The 17,673-nt window shown below is 36.6% G+C and overlaps 1 protein-coding gene across 1 annotated transcript; it reads right to left on the bottom strand.

Annotated features, from left to right (window-relative positions):
* Nucleotides 1-150: 150 nt before the first annotated feature.
* LOC125673933 (uncharacterized) lies at nt 151-10,995 on the bottom strand. Its single transcript, XM_048910892.2, has 10 exons — nt 10,935-10,995; nt 8,481-8,643; nt 8,213-8,375; nt 6,452-6,509; nt 6,256-6,319; nt 4,933-5,088; nt 4,090-4,148; nt 3,398-3,503; nt 2,834-2,893; nt 151-520 (listed from the first exon to the last, which is right to left on the bottom strand). Exons 2-10 carry the CDS (start codon nt 8,606-8,608, stop codon nt 382-384), a joined length of 933 nt encoding a protein of 310 aa, XP_048766849.1. The 5' UTR covers nt 8,609-8,643; nt 10,935-10,995; the 3' UTR covers nt 151-381.
* Nucleotides 10,996-17,673: the final 6,678 nt, after the last annotated feature.

Here is a 17,673-nt window from a genome sequence, read left to right as displayed (position 1 = left end):
AAAATAAGAAAATTACAGTGTTCATAAATTTTGATCTTAGTCGTAAGATATTTTGTGAATAAGGGCCCTGGGGCCAAGGTTCGAGTGACAGATCTTTTATCTTCTTTGTTCCTCTTGTTGACTCCATGAAGCTACTCAACAAAAAGTATGCACAATATGATTTAAACATTTATTGGAAAGAGTAGTAAGAAATCTTATGCCGAGAAAAGGTTGTGTATAATGCAAATTATTTATGATCATTTCTCCCTTGCCACCTCTACAGATTTTAGATCCCCCTCTGTGTGTTGTTTATGAGAATTTCTCCCTTGCCACCTCTACAGATTTTAGATCCCCCACTGTGTGTTGTGTATGATCATTTCTCCATGGCCGCCTCTACAGATTTTAGATCCCCCACTGTACTTTCAGGTCCTCCACTGTCCAAACTTTTTCACGTTCTTTACCAAACAATCCGTATTTAGGAGCCACCGCCCCTATGTCGCCCATGTACCGGGGATCTGCTTCTTCATTTGCTGGCTGCCATCTGATGGGAAAAGAAATGAATTAGAATTACAGGTTTTATGTACATGTATATTCATTGTCACACTATGGGTTCACATTGTGTGGGAGGCTGAAGCAGAACTGTGGTATAAAGTTGAGCCAGTCTGTATAAACAGTCAAGCCTCGTTTATATCCGGACACTTTGGTTTCAGGCAGAATCATTCATAGATAAATGAAGAATCCGGATATTAAAGAAATAAATACCGGATAACGGGTATTTTCTGCGGTTATCCATTTTTCGCGGATAAGAAAAAGCCACAAAAATTACAATCGCAAAATATACATGCTCATATATAGGTACATATAGGTATAATGCAACTGCAGAAATTGGAAACGCAGAATGAAAGGTAGCTGCAATAATGTAGCCCTCTCTGATTTTTTTTTTTTTTTTTTTTTTTTTTTTAGGAGAGGGCTACAACTCCTTAGGATCTCCGTAATGGTGCAAATGCGGGAGTGATTCACTCCCGCAACATTTGCGCTCATTCTAAACATTTCCTGACTTTCTTTACGTAAATAAAATGATATTCTATGTTTCTTAGTCAATATATAAATTTACAACCTGCAACTTAAGGTTTGTGAGGCTCTATTCTACCGTTTTCAACAATTTCGATAAATTCCAATTTCTCGATTCATATTTGTGCGCCATGTTTGATGTACTGAAGTATAAACTTCCGATTGTCAAGTCATTTGCATATGCCATATAAGGTAGTATTTACATCAATGGAAAAGTATGGAGGCGAAAGCTATTTCGTCGGTATTGAAAAGGTTTGAATTTAATATCAAGTTAAAAACCGAACAGCCGAGTGTAAATTCTTTCTGCAACAATATGATTTTCCTTTCTTTGTCGAAGTGGCTCGAGTAACTACATTTTCGCGCTGATTGTCAATGCTTAGGTTTTTCATTAGATCCACCTACGAGATCTCGCGATAACAAGCATGGCGGAGCAGACGAAGAATTTTGCATGCTGTACATTGTATTTAATGAAAAACACCTTTATTAGACATGCCCGAGCACAAAGTTGGTACTCCTTTTGGTGTAAACAACATTTGGGACTAATACACAGAGTTTATTATCGGTTATTTATAAAATTATTTTGCACCATTACGGAGATCCTATGGAATTGTAGCCCTATCCCGAAAACGTCAGAATTAAAAAAAATTGGATAGGGCTACATTATTGCAGCTAAATGAAAGGTGAAGATAACGAACAGTGATCAAACTCATAATTCCTATAAAGGTGAAGGTAACGAACAGTGATCAATCTCATAATTCCTATAAGCAATACAAAATTAGGAGTTGGGCAAACACGGACCCCTGGATATATCAGAGGTGGGAATAATTTGCTACCATTTATGGATGAAATTGCAAAATATTCCAACCGCAGAAAATACTTGTTATACGATAAGATGCTAAAAAATTTTGAATCCCGAGAATTGTTCCTTACTACCTTACCCTGTGATGATATGCGATGTGTAAATCCTTACTACCTTACCCAGTGATGATACGCGATGTGTAAATCCTTACTACCTTACCCCCTGAAGATACGCGATGTCTAAATCCTTACTACCTTACCTAGTGATGATACACGATGTCTAAATCCTTACTACCTTACCCCTGATGATACGCGATGTGTAAACCCTTACTACCTTACCCCCTGATAATACGCGATGTGTAAATCTTTACTATATTACCCCCTGATGATACGCGATGTGTAAATCATTACTACCTTACCCAGTGATGATATGCGATGTCTAAATCCTTACTACCTTACCCCCTGATGATACGCGATGTATAAATCCTTACTACCGTACGCCCTGATGATACGCGATGTATAAATCCTTACTACCGTACGCCCTGATGATACGCGATGTATAAATCCTTACTACCGTACGCCCTGATGATACGCGATGTATAAATCCTTACTACCGTACGCCCTGATGATACGCGATGTATAAATCCTTACTACCGTACGCCCTGATGATACGCGATGTATAAATCCTTACTACCGTACGCCCTGATGATACGCGATGTATAAATCCTTACTACCGTACGCCCTGATGATACGCGATGTATAAATCCTTACTACCGTACGCCCTGATGATACGCGATGTATAAATCCTTACTACCTTACCCCTGATGATACGCGATGTATAAATCCTTACTACCTTACCCCTGATGATACGCGATGTATAAATCCTTACTACCTTACCCCTGATGATACGCGATGTATAAATCCTTACTACCTTACCCCTGATGATATGTGATGTTAAATCTTTACTACCCCTGATTGTACAGACCTTGTGTCGCAGCTGATTCGGATAAAGTCGGTAAGGTTAGAGGTGGACATGTGAACCGTTCTACAGAATAAAAATTGCATATTAATTTTGGACTACACTGTATAGGTATGTTTGAACAAATGTCATTTGCTCAGATGCTGCTAGAGTATAATCTATCTAAGAAATGACTTCTTTTTTTTTAAATTATGGACATATAAGAATTTAAAAAGTAACATAAAAGCCTATGGGATACTTTGCAGAAATATATTTTTGAAGTTGATATTAAGAAATATAATCAACCACAGAACAAGCAGTGCATTTCGTATTCCTGGTCAAAGGCGAAATATTGTACAGAAAGTTCAGGAACATTTGGGCTTGGCCATCAGAAATATTACATTTACAAGCACACCTTTATGATATCATATTTACAACCACACTTTTAAGATATTATATTTACATCCACACCTTTATGATATCATATTTACAACCCCCACCTTTATGATATTATATTTACAACCACACCTTCATTATATCATATTTACAACCCCACCTTTATGATATAATATTTACAAGCTGACTCAATACCTCATGGTGAATATGAGGACGTCTCCGGCATGGAAATCGGAAGTTTTCCAGGTTCCACCAAACTTTGACGTAATTTCGAATGGGTCTTCCGTAAACCAGCCGGTACCTATATATATAGAATTGTTAGATGAACAGGGAAATGAGCACGGTGATCTTTTTTATCGATTTACCCTCATCTTATCTCAACACTAACAGAGAGAAAACAGGCGTAAGTACATAATCTTCATCAGCCCGGACTCGGGAAATGAAAATAACAATGCTGTAATATAGTTTACATGCTATTATATAGTGTACATGCTATTATATAGTTTACATGCTATTATATAGTTTACATGCTATTATATAGTGTACATGTTATTATATAGTTTACATGTTATTATATAGTTTACACGCTGTTATATAGTGTACATGCTATTATATAGTTTACATGCTATTATATAGTTTACATGCTATTATATAGTGTACATGCTATTATATAGTTTACATGCTATTATATAGTTTACATGCTATTATATAGTTTACATGCTATTATATAGTTTACATGTTATTATATAGTTTACATGCTATTAAATAGTTTACATGCTATTATATATATATAGTTTACATGCTATTATATAGTTTACATGTTATTATATAGTTTACATGCTATTATATAGTGTACATGCTATTATATAGTTTACATGCAGTAGTACCTTCTACATTTTCCTTTTCCATGTCCAGTTCACCATATGTAGCTTGGAGTTTCCTGAAACTAAGAAGCACTTCCTTTTCATATATTACTTTAATTTCCGAATCACCGTACTTACATATGTACGACATATATTTTTTTGTCTTTGTTTTTACATGAAAGTATGTAAGACCGAAAGCTCATGAAATCATTTTTGACACTTCCATTAATCCCTTAATGTAAGGCACGCCCTCCTTTTTGCCCCAATAAAAGTTACAGAGGATCCCCTTGTAATGGTAGATGATAGTAAACAAATAATCCTTCACTGTCAATTGTTGGTGAAAAGAAATTCGCAAAATTTGAATGAACATATCACTACCATCATTCATCAACAAAATATTTGTTATTAACTTGATTTCGAGCACCTGTTAATTCAAAATACACTCCCCAGTGGATCCACCACCTACATATACAGCCTTACCTTGGTAGAGAGTTAGATCCACCAACTATAGGTATAACCTTACCTTGGTAGAGAGTTAGATCCACCACCAACATATACAGCCTTACCTTGGTAGAGAATTAGATCCACCACTTATAGGTATAACCTTACCTTGGTAGAGAGTTAGATCCACCACCTACAAATACAGCCTTACCTTGGTAGAGAGTTAGATCCACCACCTACAAATACAGCCTTACCTTGGTAGAGAGTTAGATCCACCACCTACATATACAGCCTTACCTTGGTAGAGAGTTAGATCCACCACCTATAGGTATAACCTTACCTTGGTAGAGAGTTAGATCCACCACCTATAGGTATAATCTTACCTTGGTAGAGAGTTAGATCCACCACCTACAGATACAGCCTTACCTTGGTAGAGAGTTAGATCCCTCACACACAGCCAAGGTACCCATTTCCACCGAAGTGTCTCCGAAAGGTGTCCACACTGTGTACAAATTCTTGGATCCACGCCCCATGTAAACGTTGTCTACATGAGCACCAGTGAATTGCTTTCGATTTATACCTCTGTTCATCAAATCAAACAAACACACTGGACTTAACGCACTATTTAAAGATACTTTTTGTAAGTTCACATACAGATAGTCCTAAAAGTTAGCTACATCAGTCTGATTAAAATGAAATGTTAGATCCGCTCACATACATACTACACTAAACTACTTAGCGTGCCGAATTAACATAAATTCAAATAATTGAAAATATCTTTGATTATTTGAAGATATCATCAATTCAATGATTGCGCCAAATAACTGATTTGAATCATTATTCGTTTCATATCAATGTCACTTGATTCCCTGGGTAACAAATAGCTGCAACAACGCCCCTCCAACGGCCGCGGATTTGTGCTATCCTCTTCAGCTCAATTGAATTATTTCTCTCGTTAATTACTTATTTGATGCACGCATCGATTCAATTATTGCGCACAATAATTGATTTGATGCGCGCATTAATTAAATTGATGAAAACATCAACTCAATTATTTGCTCTCATCAATTCCATTGATGCGTGCATCAAGATGTTGGAAATAATGCTCGCGAAAATTTAATTTAGAGTTTCGTATTAATGATTTGACGACCTCTTTGAAGATCTATCTTTATTTGCGCGTATCAATAGAATTCATGATATCATTAATTCAATTGTAGAGAGCAATAATTGAATCAATGCCTACGTTTATTGAATTATTATACTTTATTCCATTGAATTGTAGTGCGCCTCAATTAACTTGTTGCATCATTAATTGATTTGAAGAGAGCCACAATTCAATTAATTCGCGCATCAATTCAGAAGAATAATTAATGCTATCTAAAATTCAAATAATGTGCACAAAAATTCAGAATTGAAAATATCATTAATCATTTGAAAAGATCTTTATCATAATTGAATTGCGTGTTTCGAATGAATTGATGAAATAGACAGATCTATACAAATGTAGATATTGTAGAAATTAGAATTTAGAGGTAAGCTGTCGGACATTAAGTACATCTCGTCACTGATCAAGATTAATTCGGTATGTTAATCGGAATGTGGGGTGGGGGTCGGGTGACAGTATGTGGGAAAGAGTGGAACAAGGGGAATAAGCAGGAGGGGAGAGGGGTACAGAAGGAGGGGGCATAAAGAAAGAAGATAATTATATCTAATAATACATGATTAGTTAATTAGTAGCAATCTTCTCACCTCAACCACTTGAAATCAAAAGTCCTGGCTTCCGTTCCAAGAAATCTCTGAAAGAACTGCCTCGCTAGAAATGCAAGAATATTACTAAAGATAAAATCGTGGAGAGAGAGAGAGAGAGAGAGAGAGAGAGAGAGAGAGAGAGAGAGAGAGAGAGAGAGAGAGAGAGAGAGGGAGAGAGAGAGAGAGAGAAACATACGTCGGCGTCCTTCCAGAATCTTGAGAACACTTGGGCAGTGTGTGACGTCATTCTTCCCCTGAATAAATTCGTTTGACATTGTTTCATGTCAATATTTTTATTATGACGTGTTATGATTGCAGTCATTTTGTTATTACAAATTCAGAGCAATTTTGTTTTACGAAGTCTTAAAAAAAATTCTGATTCTACTGTACACGCCTAAGACACCGGTGATTAACGTTACCAGCACAGAATCCATTATATTAAACACCGTATACCTACACTAAATATCTACTGTACACGCCAACACCGCATACCTACTCTAAATATTTACTGTACACGCCTAAGACACCGGCGATTAACGTCACCAGCACAGAATCCATTATATTAAACACCGTATACCTACTCTAAATATTTACTGTACACGCCTAAGACACCGGCGATTAACGTCACCAGCACAGAATCCATTATATTAAACACGGTATACCTACTCTAAATATCTACTGTACACGCCAACACCGCATACCTACTCTAAATATTTACTGTACACGCCTAAGACACCGGCGATTAACGTCACCAGTACAGAATCCATTATATTAAACACCGTATACCTACTCTAAATATTTACTGTACACGCCTAAGACACCGGCGAATAACGTCACCAGCTCAGAATCCATTATATTAAACATTATATACCTACTCTAAATATCTAATTAGTGTATGTGCGATGTAATTATAGCGACATTGATGTCTATGACCTTTGACATACATAGATGTATACATACTTATATACAGTAAAACCTGTACTGTACGAACAAGGATACAGCGAATAATTCTACATAGCTTTTTAATTCTTCCTATTTTTTCTGTTATTACGAACTGGGATATCATGGCAAATATTGATGGATATAACGAACTATTTTTCGTTCCCCTTCTGCATAAAAAAGTAGTACATGTAACCTTGATAACGATTTTTTTCTCTGAGGATCCTTGTATTACATTTTACATTTTCACCCACCACATTTAATGAATTATTTCTACTTTCGTTCTTATCATTGAACATCCTTCCCCACACTAAATCCCCTCGTAATTAATCGTGTTTATTTAGTGAGTTATCATAGGTACTTGTTTGAAAGCCATGCGTACAGTATCAATAATTACAGCCCCGTGATGTTTATTGTAATCCAAATATGTTATCATTTGTTTTACTATAACAATATTTAACAAACATTATTTTGATATTGCAAGCTTAATTTGATCGGGATCGCATCATTTTTATATTGTAAGCTTGATTTGATCGGGATCGTATTATTGAATCAGCCATCTCGAAATGACACCCGCAACATATACTGTACAACTGGAAACTAAACTGCTATGTAAATTTTCGTCAATTATGTTCCTCAAAAGCGAAATTCTGCACTAGTAATAAAAAAACCCACGAAAGAACTTCCAAATGTTTTGCATTGTTCTTTATGTTAATGATCAATTCTGATCTATAAAGAAAACTGAATTCCCCAGAGAATTACAAGTTTATCCATATCTACTAGAAATAATTAAATCTGTTGTTGGCTGTACGCCATAGGGAGGAAAGACCTCTGGCAGCGGTCAGCCACGGTGCATATATACGTAGTTCCAGATGAAAGTAAAAAAAAATGAATCGCCATTATAATTCTGAGTACTAAGTTAATGCTGCTGACCAGGTTTTATATAATGGGAGACTAACAGTGCGCATGTGTCATGTAGTGTCTACTTTTTTGACAGTAATTTAAAGACAAACTGTACCTCCATGAATGGTATACACCCTCTGCCACACCTTTCATCTAGAATTCCTTGTGTGGGCGGGGACATTAGCTTAAACTCCGCCTTCTGATTAACATATTCCAGGACTGACAGGCGAGCTTGTAGCACCTCTTGCCTGTCGTGGAATCCTCGGATAAAGAGAAAACTGGAATTGTATTTATCATATTGATTTACATACTGATTGATTTACAGGTCAAACCATTCTGATTTATTTCAAGCTTTTGAAGCATATTTGATATCTGCTACCAACCCCTTTTCTTGAATTTCCTTTCGGAGCGCCTCGGGATTGTCCAGTAAGTGGTTACTGTCTTGTAGTTGTTGTAATTCCTTTGATGGGAAGATAATTTCCTGTGCTCCTAGTACAACCTTTCGCGCCATTTACGTCATTTCCATAGACTTCGATTTCAACAAACCTTTTGAGTAGTAGAAATGGAACGAATAACACAATCTAGCATTACATATATGTGTTCATGCAAGGTGAAGACAAGGAACAGTGAACAATCTCATAAATCCCATAAGCAATACACAATAGATAGGTGGGCAAACACAGACCCCTGGATATACCAGTGGTGGGATCAGGTGCCTAGCAGGAGTAAATATCCCCTGTCGACCGGTCACATCCTATATCTTGATCAGGTAAACAGAATTATCCGTTGTCAAAATTAGTGTGCCAAGAATGGCGTAACAATCGGTATGAAACACGTCAGACAGCATTTGCCCCAATGATAGGTTGTATTAACGAACTAGATTTCTATAACGACCATAGAATTTACGAAATACTGACTTTAAACGAGAATATTGAAACCTCTGCACTATCAACTTGTTTGTCAGTAGCCTGCCTCGATTTAAAAACTGTCCATACGCAGAACAAGCTCTTTCGTATCGGATCAGCTGAGTGATATATCGTATATACTCGCCTGTAAGTTTGGAAAGTCATACGTTTTGATGTTGCTGCTTTGAGAAAAGCTTTGCGATTTCAAGTTTACTAAAAGTTCTTTAGAATCCACATTTGATTTACACCACTTTTTTTAAATATCAAATCACTCTCCATTTTTCATATGTAGTTTGCACGAAGGTAATATTCATATTACATTGTATATTGTTACCTTCAAATCGCCCGTATATTTTCTGATCCCAATTATCACTGTCTTTAATTTACATTATTATTGTGACAAGCTGCAGTAAATGTGCAACGAAATACAGTGTATGGTTGTGTTTGAAGTTTATATATTTATATTCTTAATATAGCAATGTAATAGGAATATAAAATATATAAACTTCAAACACCACTATACACTGTATTACATTGATATATACGAAATGTGTTGCTCCAACTTTTGACACAAAAAGAAACCCCCTTTCCGCATCTGATACTATCTTGCATACCAAAAAAGTATGATCCATTAGATGCATTTTAAACTTCCCTCCTTTTATCGGAGAACTTGCTTTCAAGATTTTTTAGCTAATAATGGGTGCGTTCAGAGTAAACCCAATGGTGCCATCACTGATTTATCAATGGTAAAAAGTTTAGCCACTGCTACTATCGGATCCCTGTTTACTCTGAATGAGTTTGGTGAGAAATTCAACAACGGTACCATTGGCATACCATTGGCTGATCAGTTAGCACGAAATGTGAAACAAAGATATATTCATTTCAATGTGCATAGTTTTGCAGCGAGGAGATGTGTTCAGAAATATGTTTTTCAGTACTGTGAGTTACTTTCTTTTGCAGATTATTTTTCCATCTTCGCTAGCAAAGAGTTTTCGGTTCATAAATGGGGCGCGGAGGTGACAGAGAATCCTTGGCTAGCTAAGATGTATTCTTTCTTGCAAAACATGGGTAGATCACCGGATACAATGGTTAGAGTGAACAATTTTAGGCCATCATATACACTGGATTTTTAAAAAACCCATTTCCAAGGACATGTTTGAAGCAACAAGTCTGAAATTGTCTTCATTTGATGTCTACGAAAATTTATGGGGAAAACTGAAACAAAATCTGTTGCTTTCAGCCATTTTTTATTCCGTCATAAATAGAATTACCAACGCTAACAGAGCTTTATGTTGTCTGCAAAAATGTTTATCATTGCTGAATTTTATTAGCAAACGTTGATACCACTATCGTACCAATGGTAAAACATTTTGCTGATGGTAACAATGTCAACCAATGCACCCAATATAAAGTAAGATTTGTTTTTCAATACAAAAAGAGTCGGCCTATAGCCGATATCCTTTCACTATTGCGATTATTACAATCATGTTTGATGGTTCTAAATTTATGTCCTGTGATAGTCTCATGATGATAAACCCCATACCGAGATGGAAATGTATGGAAGCCCACTAAGTATCGGTATAAACGTCGATTGGTTCTGGGATATGTTTCATTGAATATTATCCAATCAAAACACCTTTAAGGACTGTTTTATGTATGTACTTTACTTTAGTTCTGTATGGGATGCCTCAACTCAATTGTTGACCGCTCAGCAGTTGCAGGAAACAGTGGACGATTTACGGGACACTTAGGTTACAGTACTAGATATAATATGGAAGTTATTTTTAGAAAGTACTTATCAATACTGCCCTTCACAATTCTGCTGAGATCCCATGTATCTCAGTAAAATTCCATTCACATTTGCAACTCAGAATTTATATGTAAATACTTAATCATCAATACAAATACTAAGTAATTTTATACATACCTTACCTGTAGTTCAGGGAGATATTACAAGTGTACGTCCTATTTCTCATCAGATAACCCGTGACATGCTCTTGTGCATCTTTGTACGTATACATTTAAACAAATGTTGGGTACGATTAAAGTTTTTATTCCCCATTACAGGCTCTCTGGGTCACCTTTGTAATATACGTGCCCTCCCCCGTTATATTTCACCCTCCAGTATTAAAAGAGTATATGTTTTGTCTGGATCCGCTCCCGTAGTGTTACTTTATCAAATAAACTATACTGCAATATACTTAGATTGAACTATGCATTATATCATATAACATGAAAATGGACGTGTGGAACTATGGAACACTTGATTAGGCGTTTCACCACCTGTTCTTTTTAGACTCTTTAAGTGATAACTGTGTACATGCATCCATCTTATTGGTGCATTCATATGCTGATGGGTTGTTTACAGCCCAAAGTTGGAGAGAGAGAGAGAGAGAGAGAGAGAGAGAGAGAGAGAGAGAGAGTTCCAGAATTTTGAGAACACAAGGGTAGTGTGTGACGTCACAACCTAGAGTTATCGTTCCTGCTACGCTCCACTAAGACGACTGACTTGCATTTGTTTTTTCCCGCGATTTTGATTTTCCAACCTGCTCGCTTTTCCGCGACTACTACATATTGTTTTTCTGCGATTGTTCTTTACTATGTGTTATGTGTTATCTCCTTTATTTGATACCTCCTTTCCGCGATTTTTAAATGGTCACGGTTAGCGCTTACCTTCAAATGGTTGCCGAAATTTACCTGGGTTATTTGTTTACAAACTTTGGAATTTGTCACGTTTTATTTTTCAATGAAATCGTTTAATATTATTATTGTAAATATGACTTAAGACCCTTAGTTCATTGGAATAGTCAAAATCACGATTTTGGACGTGCATGCACGTGTACTTCAAATGACTGTAAAGGACCGTCACACATGGACGAACACCAACAGAAGACATCTACCGTTACATTTAACGGGGGAAAGTTAGGGACCGATGCGACACGAGATTATCCATGCAACAATGCAACGGTACGTGATCAATCTGAGCCAATTCAACGCACACAAAGGTTTACCGAGAAACTGGGAAACCTCGGTCATCAGTCTAACGTCCGTAAGTCTGATGATATCCACCATGCGCTCAAACCTACTAAAGATGGAATATCATTAACTATTAACGTTGATGATGATATATTCGAGGGTGTTTCCTACAAGCGAAATGCTAGGTATTACATCGCTGGAATTGGACCTAGGTCCACGCAGACCGGTTTGGTGAATTTTCTTAAAAACAGAGGCCTCTCTGTATCACACTGTGTATTTTTTAAACAAAAACACCCAGGTGCAAGACGCAACGCAAAGATCAACGTATCACTACGTGATGTGCAAACGATCGAATCGCCACAATTTTGGCCTAATGGTATTTCCTGTCGCCGATGGTTAAGTAACAAACAGTGGGAAATCAAAATCGCGTGTGAAGAAAAACAGGACAATGGATTTGCGGAAAATGATAACCGGGTGCAACCAGAGGACAATGATGTTGATTAAATTGTCATATACATGTATTTTGTTGTTTGCAACTGTTTATATTCATTTGATCAACTGCAATGTTTTTATGTCAGCATTTCTCAATATTCTAACATGGAATGTACGTGGCATTATGTCATCGTCCATAAGTTTATCAAATATTCTGGACAATGTCAATTGTGATATTGCCATTATATGTGAACACAAGCTTAAACCAACCAGTGTGCAATACTTAGACACGATTAGTTCCAAATATGTAGGTTACGTTCATATAGAACCAGGTCATGGTCAAAACTCTGACAATCTTTACTCAAGCTTTATAGGCAAAGGAGGGGTGGGGATTATGTATAAGAAAGACTTGCAGTTTACAGTTTCGAAAATACCAGATATAGATTCTTCTCGCATCATTGGTATTGAGGTTAAACGCCAACATCAACACCCGTTATATATACTTGGAGCGTATTTACCATCAGATAGTAATATTCAATCATACAACACTGAATTAAACCTGTTAGATGCATTATTCAATCATTTTTGCACTCTAGGTGATGTGGTAATAGGAGGTGATCTGAATGCCAGTATTTATGAAATTGATCTGCCCCATGTTAATTCATACAAGTCTAAAGCACTCAAAGAATTTATTTCTCGAAACGATATATGTCGTCCGAGGATTGATTTTCCTGTTGTAGGGTCTAGTTATACCTTTTTACAAACTAAGACCACATTAGACTTTATTTTGTGTAGCAAAACTCTTGTTAGCAATGTATACAAGTATCAAATTTTTGAAGAAGGTACCTTCAGTTCCACGTCTGACCACCTTCCGGTTTTTATGGATATTGTCTTAAACGTAAAGAATTATGTTTCATGTAAACCATATAACTCTCTTCCAGCATGGCACAAAGCAGATGTAAGCAAACTACAAGATTATGAATTGTATATCAACAATGAATCAAGTGTTTTGTTCGATAAAAATCTTAGCTCTGTTGATGACATCGATTCTTTTTGCACTGATTTGTACCATATGTTATACACTGCTGCATCCCTTTTTATTCCTTTAGCTAAATTTAAACCTCACTTAAGACCAGAATGGACGCCTAAAGTTAAAAGTCTGCACAACCGAGAACGCCACTTACGGAATGTCTGGTTAAGTCAAGGCCGTCCTCGAGGTATGGTACACGAATCTTATAAGAACTACAAACGAGCTAAAAGAGACTTTCGAAACGAGTTAGATGCTGAACATGAAAGATACATGGCATCGGTGTTCCATGACATTGATGAAGCCTCTGAATGTGATGTGAGGTTATTCTGGAAACTCGTTAAACGCCAGCGTCCCAAAAAAACGAAATCGTATCCAGAAATTGAACTTGACGGAAAACTGTTCGACAAGCCTGATTGTATTGCAAACTGTTTTGCCAATTACTTTGAAAGGGTCTACAACCCAACTGACTGCAAAAACTTTGACTCAGAGTTCTTTACCCTTGTTGAAAACTCGTACACTTCGATCAAGAAATCAACTTGTTATCAACAATATTCAACGATTCCGGGAGGAGAAATATCCTCAACTGAGGTCTCTAACCTTATCAAGGAACTTAAACGCAGGAAGGCACCTGGACTGGACCGTATTCAAAATGAACATCTTATATATGGAGGACCCTCACTTTCCAGATGTATCTCATACCTCTTCAACGCAATAATCAAGATTGGTAAAATCCCAACTATTTGGAAAAAGGATCTCATAGTACCTATCTACAAGGGAAATAACAAGCCCAAAAAATTTCCCGACAACTACCGACCAATCGCTCTTCTTCCATGTCTTATGAAATTATTTGAGAAAATACTGATGCTAAGGATTCGCCATCACATACTACCATCCATCCTATTTCCAAACCCACAACAACAAGGCTTCCAACCAAGACTAGGATCCATTACAGCCTCATTCAATCTCCAAGAAACTATATTCCACAACTTAGAACATGGTAGTCCTGTCTATGTTGCCTTTCTGGACACGCAAAAAGCTTTCGATACAGTCTGGAGGCATGGTCTCATGCTCAAATTACGTCATCTCGGTGTGACAGGACCTTTATGGACTCTCATTGATGATTGCCACAAGGATACTCTCTGTTCAGTTGCCGTGAACCAGACGAATTCTGACTGGTTTCCCATTTCCCAAGGAGTAAGGCAAGGTGGTGTCCTTTCAACCTTTCTTTATTTAGTGTTTATTAATGACCTTCTACAGGAACTGCAAAACAATTGCACAAATACCGGAATCTACAGTATAAAATCTTCAAATCCAGCTTTAGCAGATGATATTTCCTGTGTAGCCTTGTCTCCACGGTCACTCCAAGTTCTTCTAGACACAGCCTACAGCTACTCAATACGGTGGAGATTTACCTTCAACGCAAATAAATCTAGTGTTTTGCGCTTCTCTCCCTCAGATACAGGCATTAACTCCACCTCATGGCGACTTGGCCAGAATACTGTTCAACTCTCAAAAGCTTACACTCATCTTGGTATTCTTCTTGATGCAAAAATGGATCCCAGTGATAGGATTGCCAATGCATGCAGAAAAGGACAACAGTCATATTTTGCTCTTAAAATCAATGAACACCTCAACCCTGCGACTTTATCCAAATTGTATAAACGAGTTATTCTTCCTGGCGTCTTATACGGAAGTGAACTATGGTGTGATCTCAGACAAAAAGATATTCGCTCCCTCAACATCTTTCAGCACTTTATTTGTAAACATGCTATGAATCTCCCCAAACAAACACGATCGGACATGTGTGAGTCACTGTTCGGACTAATGCCAATAGTGTCTGAAATAGACAAACGAAAATTACAGTTCTTTGGTCGCCTATGTCGGATGGAAACAAACAACCTCACTAAACAGATCTTTCTTAACCGTCTTTTTTCATACATCGACTTTCCAAAACACAAACATTATGGGTTCATACCGGATGTGATCGATCTCCTCAACAAGTATTGCCTTCAAATACATCTCCACTCATATCTACAAAGTGGAATGTTTCCCACCCAAGTAGAATGGAAAAGAACTGTAAACTCTGTTGTATCCAACCATTTTTCAGAAACTAGATCAGCACGTATACTCGGAGACCCTGAATTCACACTCTTCAGATGTATAACCCAAAATAGAAATCCCAGCATGCTCTGGCAAATTCCTACTGACATGCACGAAGTTCAACTTTGCAAATTCATAGTGAAACTCTGGACTCTTGTGGATACTCCACCCGAAACGTGTATAATTTGTCATCGTGTTTTTACAAATGTATTTGAACATGCTTCAACAGCATGCAAAGGAACCTTTGTATTTAGAGAAGCTTGGTGGCAAACAATAGTAGAGAATTTTGATATTAACTTATCCGCTGAGTTGTGTGGACTTGACAGTCGTGACCTATATACGTTTCTTTTAGGTGGAAGGTCTCTGCCAGGCCTTACATTTTCTGAACAATCCTCCAGTTTACATCTCCTTAACTTTCGTTTATTAAGGGATGCAGCAGCCTGGTACTACAGAATGTCTCGTTTAGCTACATAATTTCAACCATAATCGAACAATCGCAAACCAATGTAACTGCCCAGTCTAGATATCTCAATGTCGTATTTCACACTGTGCCCAATGATGCAAATTAACTGGTTATGCATATGAACATATACGTGTATATGTAAATATAGATGTGTGCATATGTATGTATGTTTTCATATATAATATACGTATATTAACGTACGATGTGAGAAAACATTTTTCTTTAAATCGAGTACCTGTGGTATAACTTACCTATAACATGTATTCACAATATAATTGTTTTTTTTCTGTCTTATATACTATCTATGTGATGTTTATTTCTAATGTATAATTGTTGTATGTAAATCTCCTTTAGGAGGAAATAAAGAAAGAATGAATGAACCCATCTTAAATGCAGTTATGTTTGAATTCCCCGTTTCACTACCATTTAATTTTTTCTTTACAGACAGAGCATTAATTGTTTACGGCACCAATTAAACTTTTGGCTTTGATTATCATCATTTTGATAATTACCGAGTGGGGTTGATACATGTATACTGCACCTTTGTACATCATTTTTCGCAGCTTCGGTAGTTTGTCAATTACAACACATTGAATGCCCATTCAATATTTTGAATTTATGTATATAACGTCGGCTATATGATTTGAAGTTTAAACGAAGAAAATATATAGTTTGTTAAATTTTTAATAGAAATGCTACAAAATCTCGTGCTTTACTGAAATCTACATTTCTCCCAGAAGATACTCAGTGAAGATTACCGCTATAAGGCATGATTGCCATTTCTTAAAATGTAGCTCCGCTGTATTGAGGACTTACATTATTTCCACATAGAATTCTAGTGAAATTAATCGCAAATAATAAAATCAAGATTGGTAAGAATTTTTGCCGCGTATTATACACACGAGCTGCGATTCTTCCTCAATTTTCAGACTCAAAAAGGGGGTGCGTATCAAATAGCAATGCGTATTTTATTCGGCAAAATACGGTATATTTCATGTTTTTGGTTTTTTTTAAAAAACTAAAACAGTGAAAAGCTAATTTTCCTTAAAGTCGTGAGTATCACATGAAAGTGGTGAAATTTATTTCCATTTAAACCCATTAAAAGTGCCTAAACATTTGAGCTTCTTTTTTTCACACAATACACACACAAACAATTAAGGAAATGAAATTGAGACTTAAAACACCTTGTTTATTTCAGATTAAATGTTGTTCTATGGAATGACGCCAAGAACGTCATGACGTTACGCTGATGCTATAGAATATATAAGTGCTTCAAACGCAGAAAAATACGTCTTAGAAGTGAAAGAGGGCTATAAAATTACATATTTTGAATCATCTACCTATTATCTATCAGAATCTGCTAAAAAGTGAAAATGGGTAAAAATTGCCATAAGGGCCCTTTTGTCATGGGCGCAATCAAATAGAATTACCAACGCTAACAGAGCTTTATGTTGTCTGCAAAAATGTTTATCATTGCTGAATTTTATTAGCAAACGTTGATACCACTATCGTACCAATGGTAAAACATTTTGCTGATGGTAACAATGTCAACCAATGCACCCAATATAAAGTAAGATTTGTTTTTCAATACAAAAAGAGTCGGCCTATAGCCGATATCCTTTCACTATTGCGATTATTACAATCATGTTTGATGGTTCTAAATTTATGTC

This window comes from Ostrea edulis, chromosome 3, assembly GCF_947568905.1.
Source record: "Ostrea edulis chromosome 3, xbOstEdul1.1, whole genome shotgun sequence".
Lineage (NCBI taxonomy): Eukaryota > Metazoa > Mollusca > Bivalvia > Ostreida > Ostreidae > Ostrea > Ostrea edulis.
Note: the sequence above shows the minus strand (reverse complement) of the source record. Positions and strands in the feature narration are given on the sequence as shown.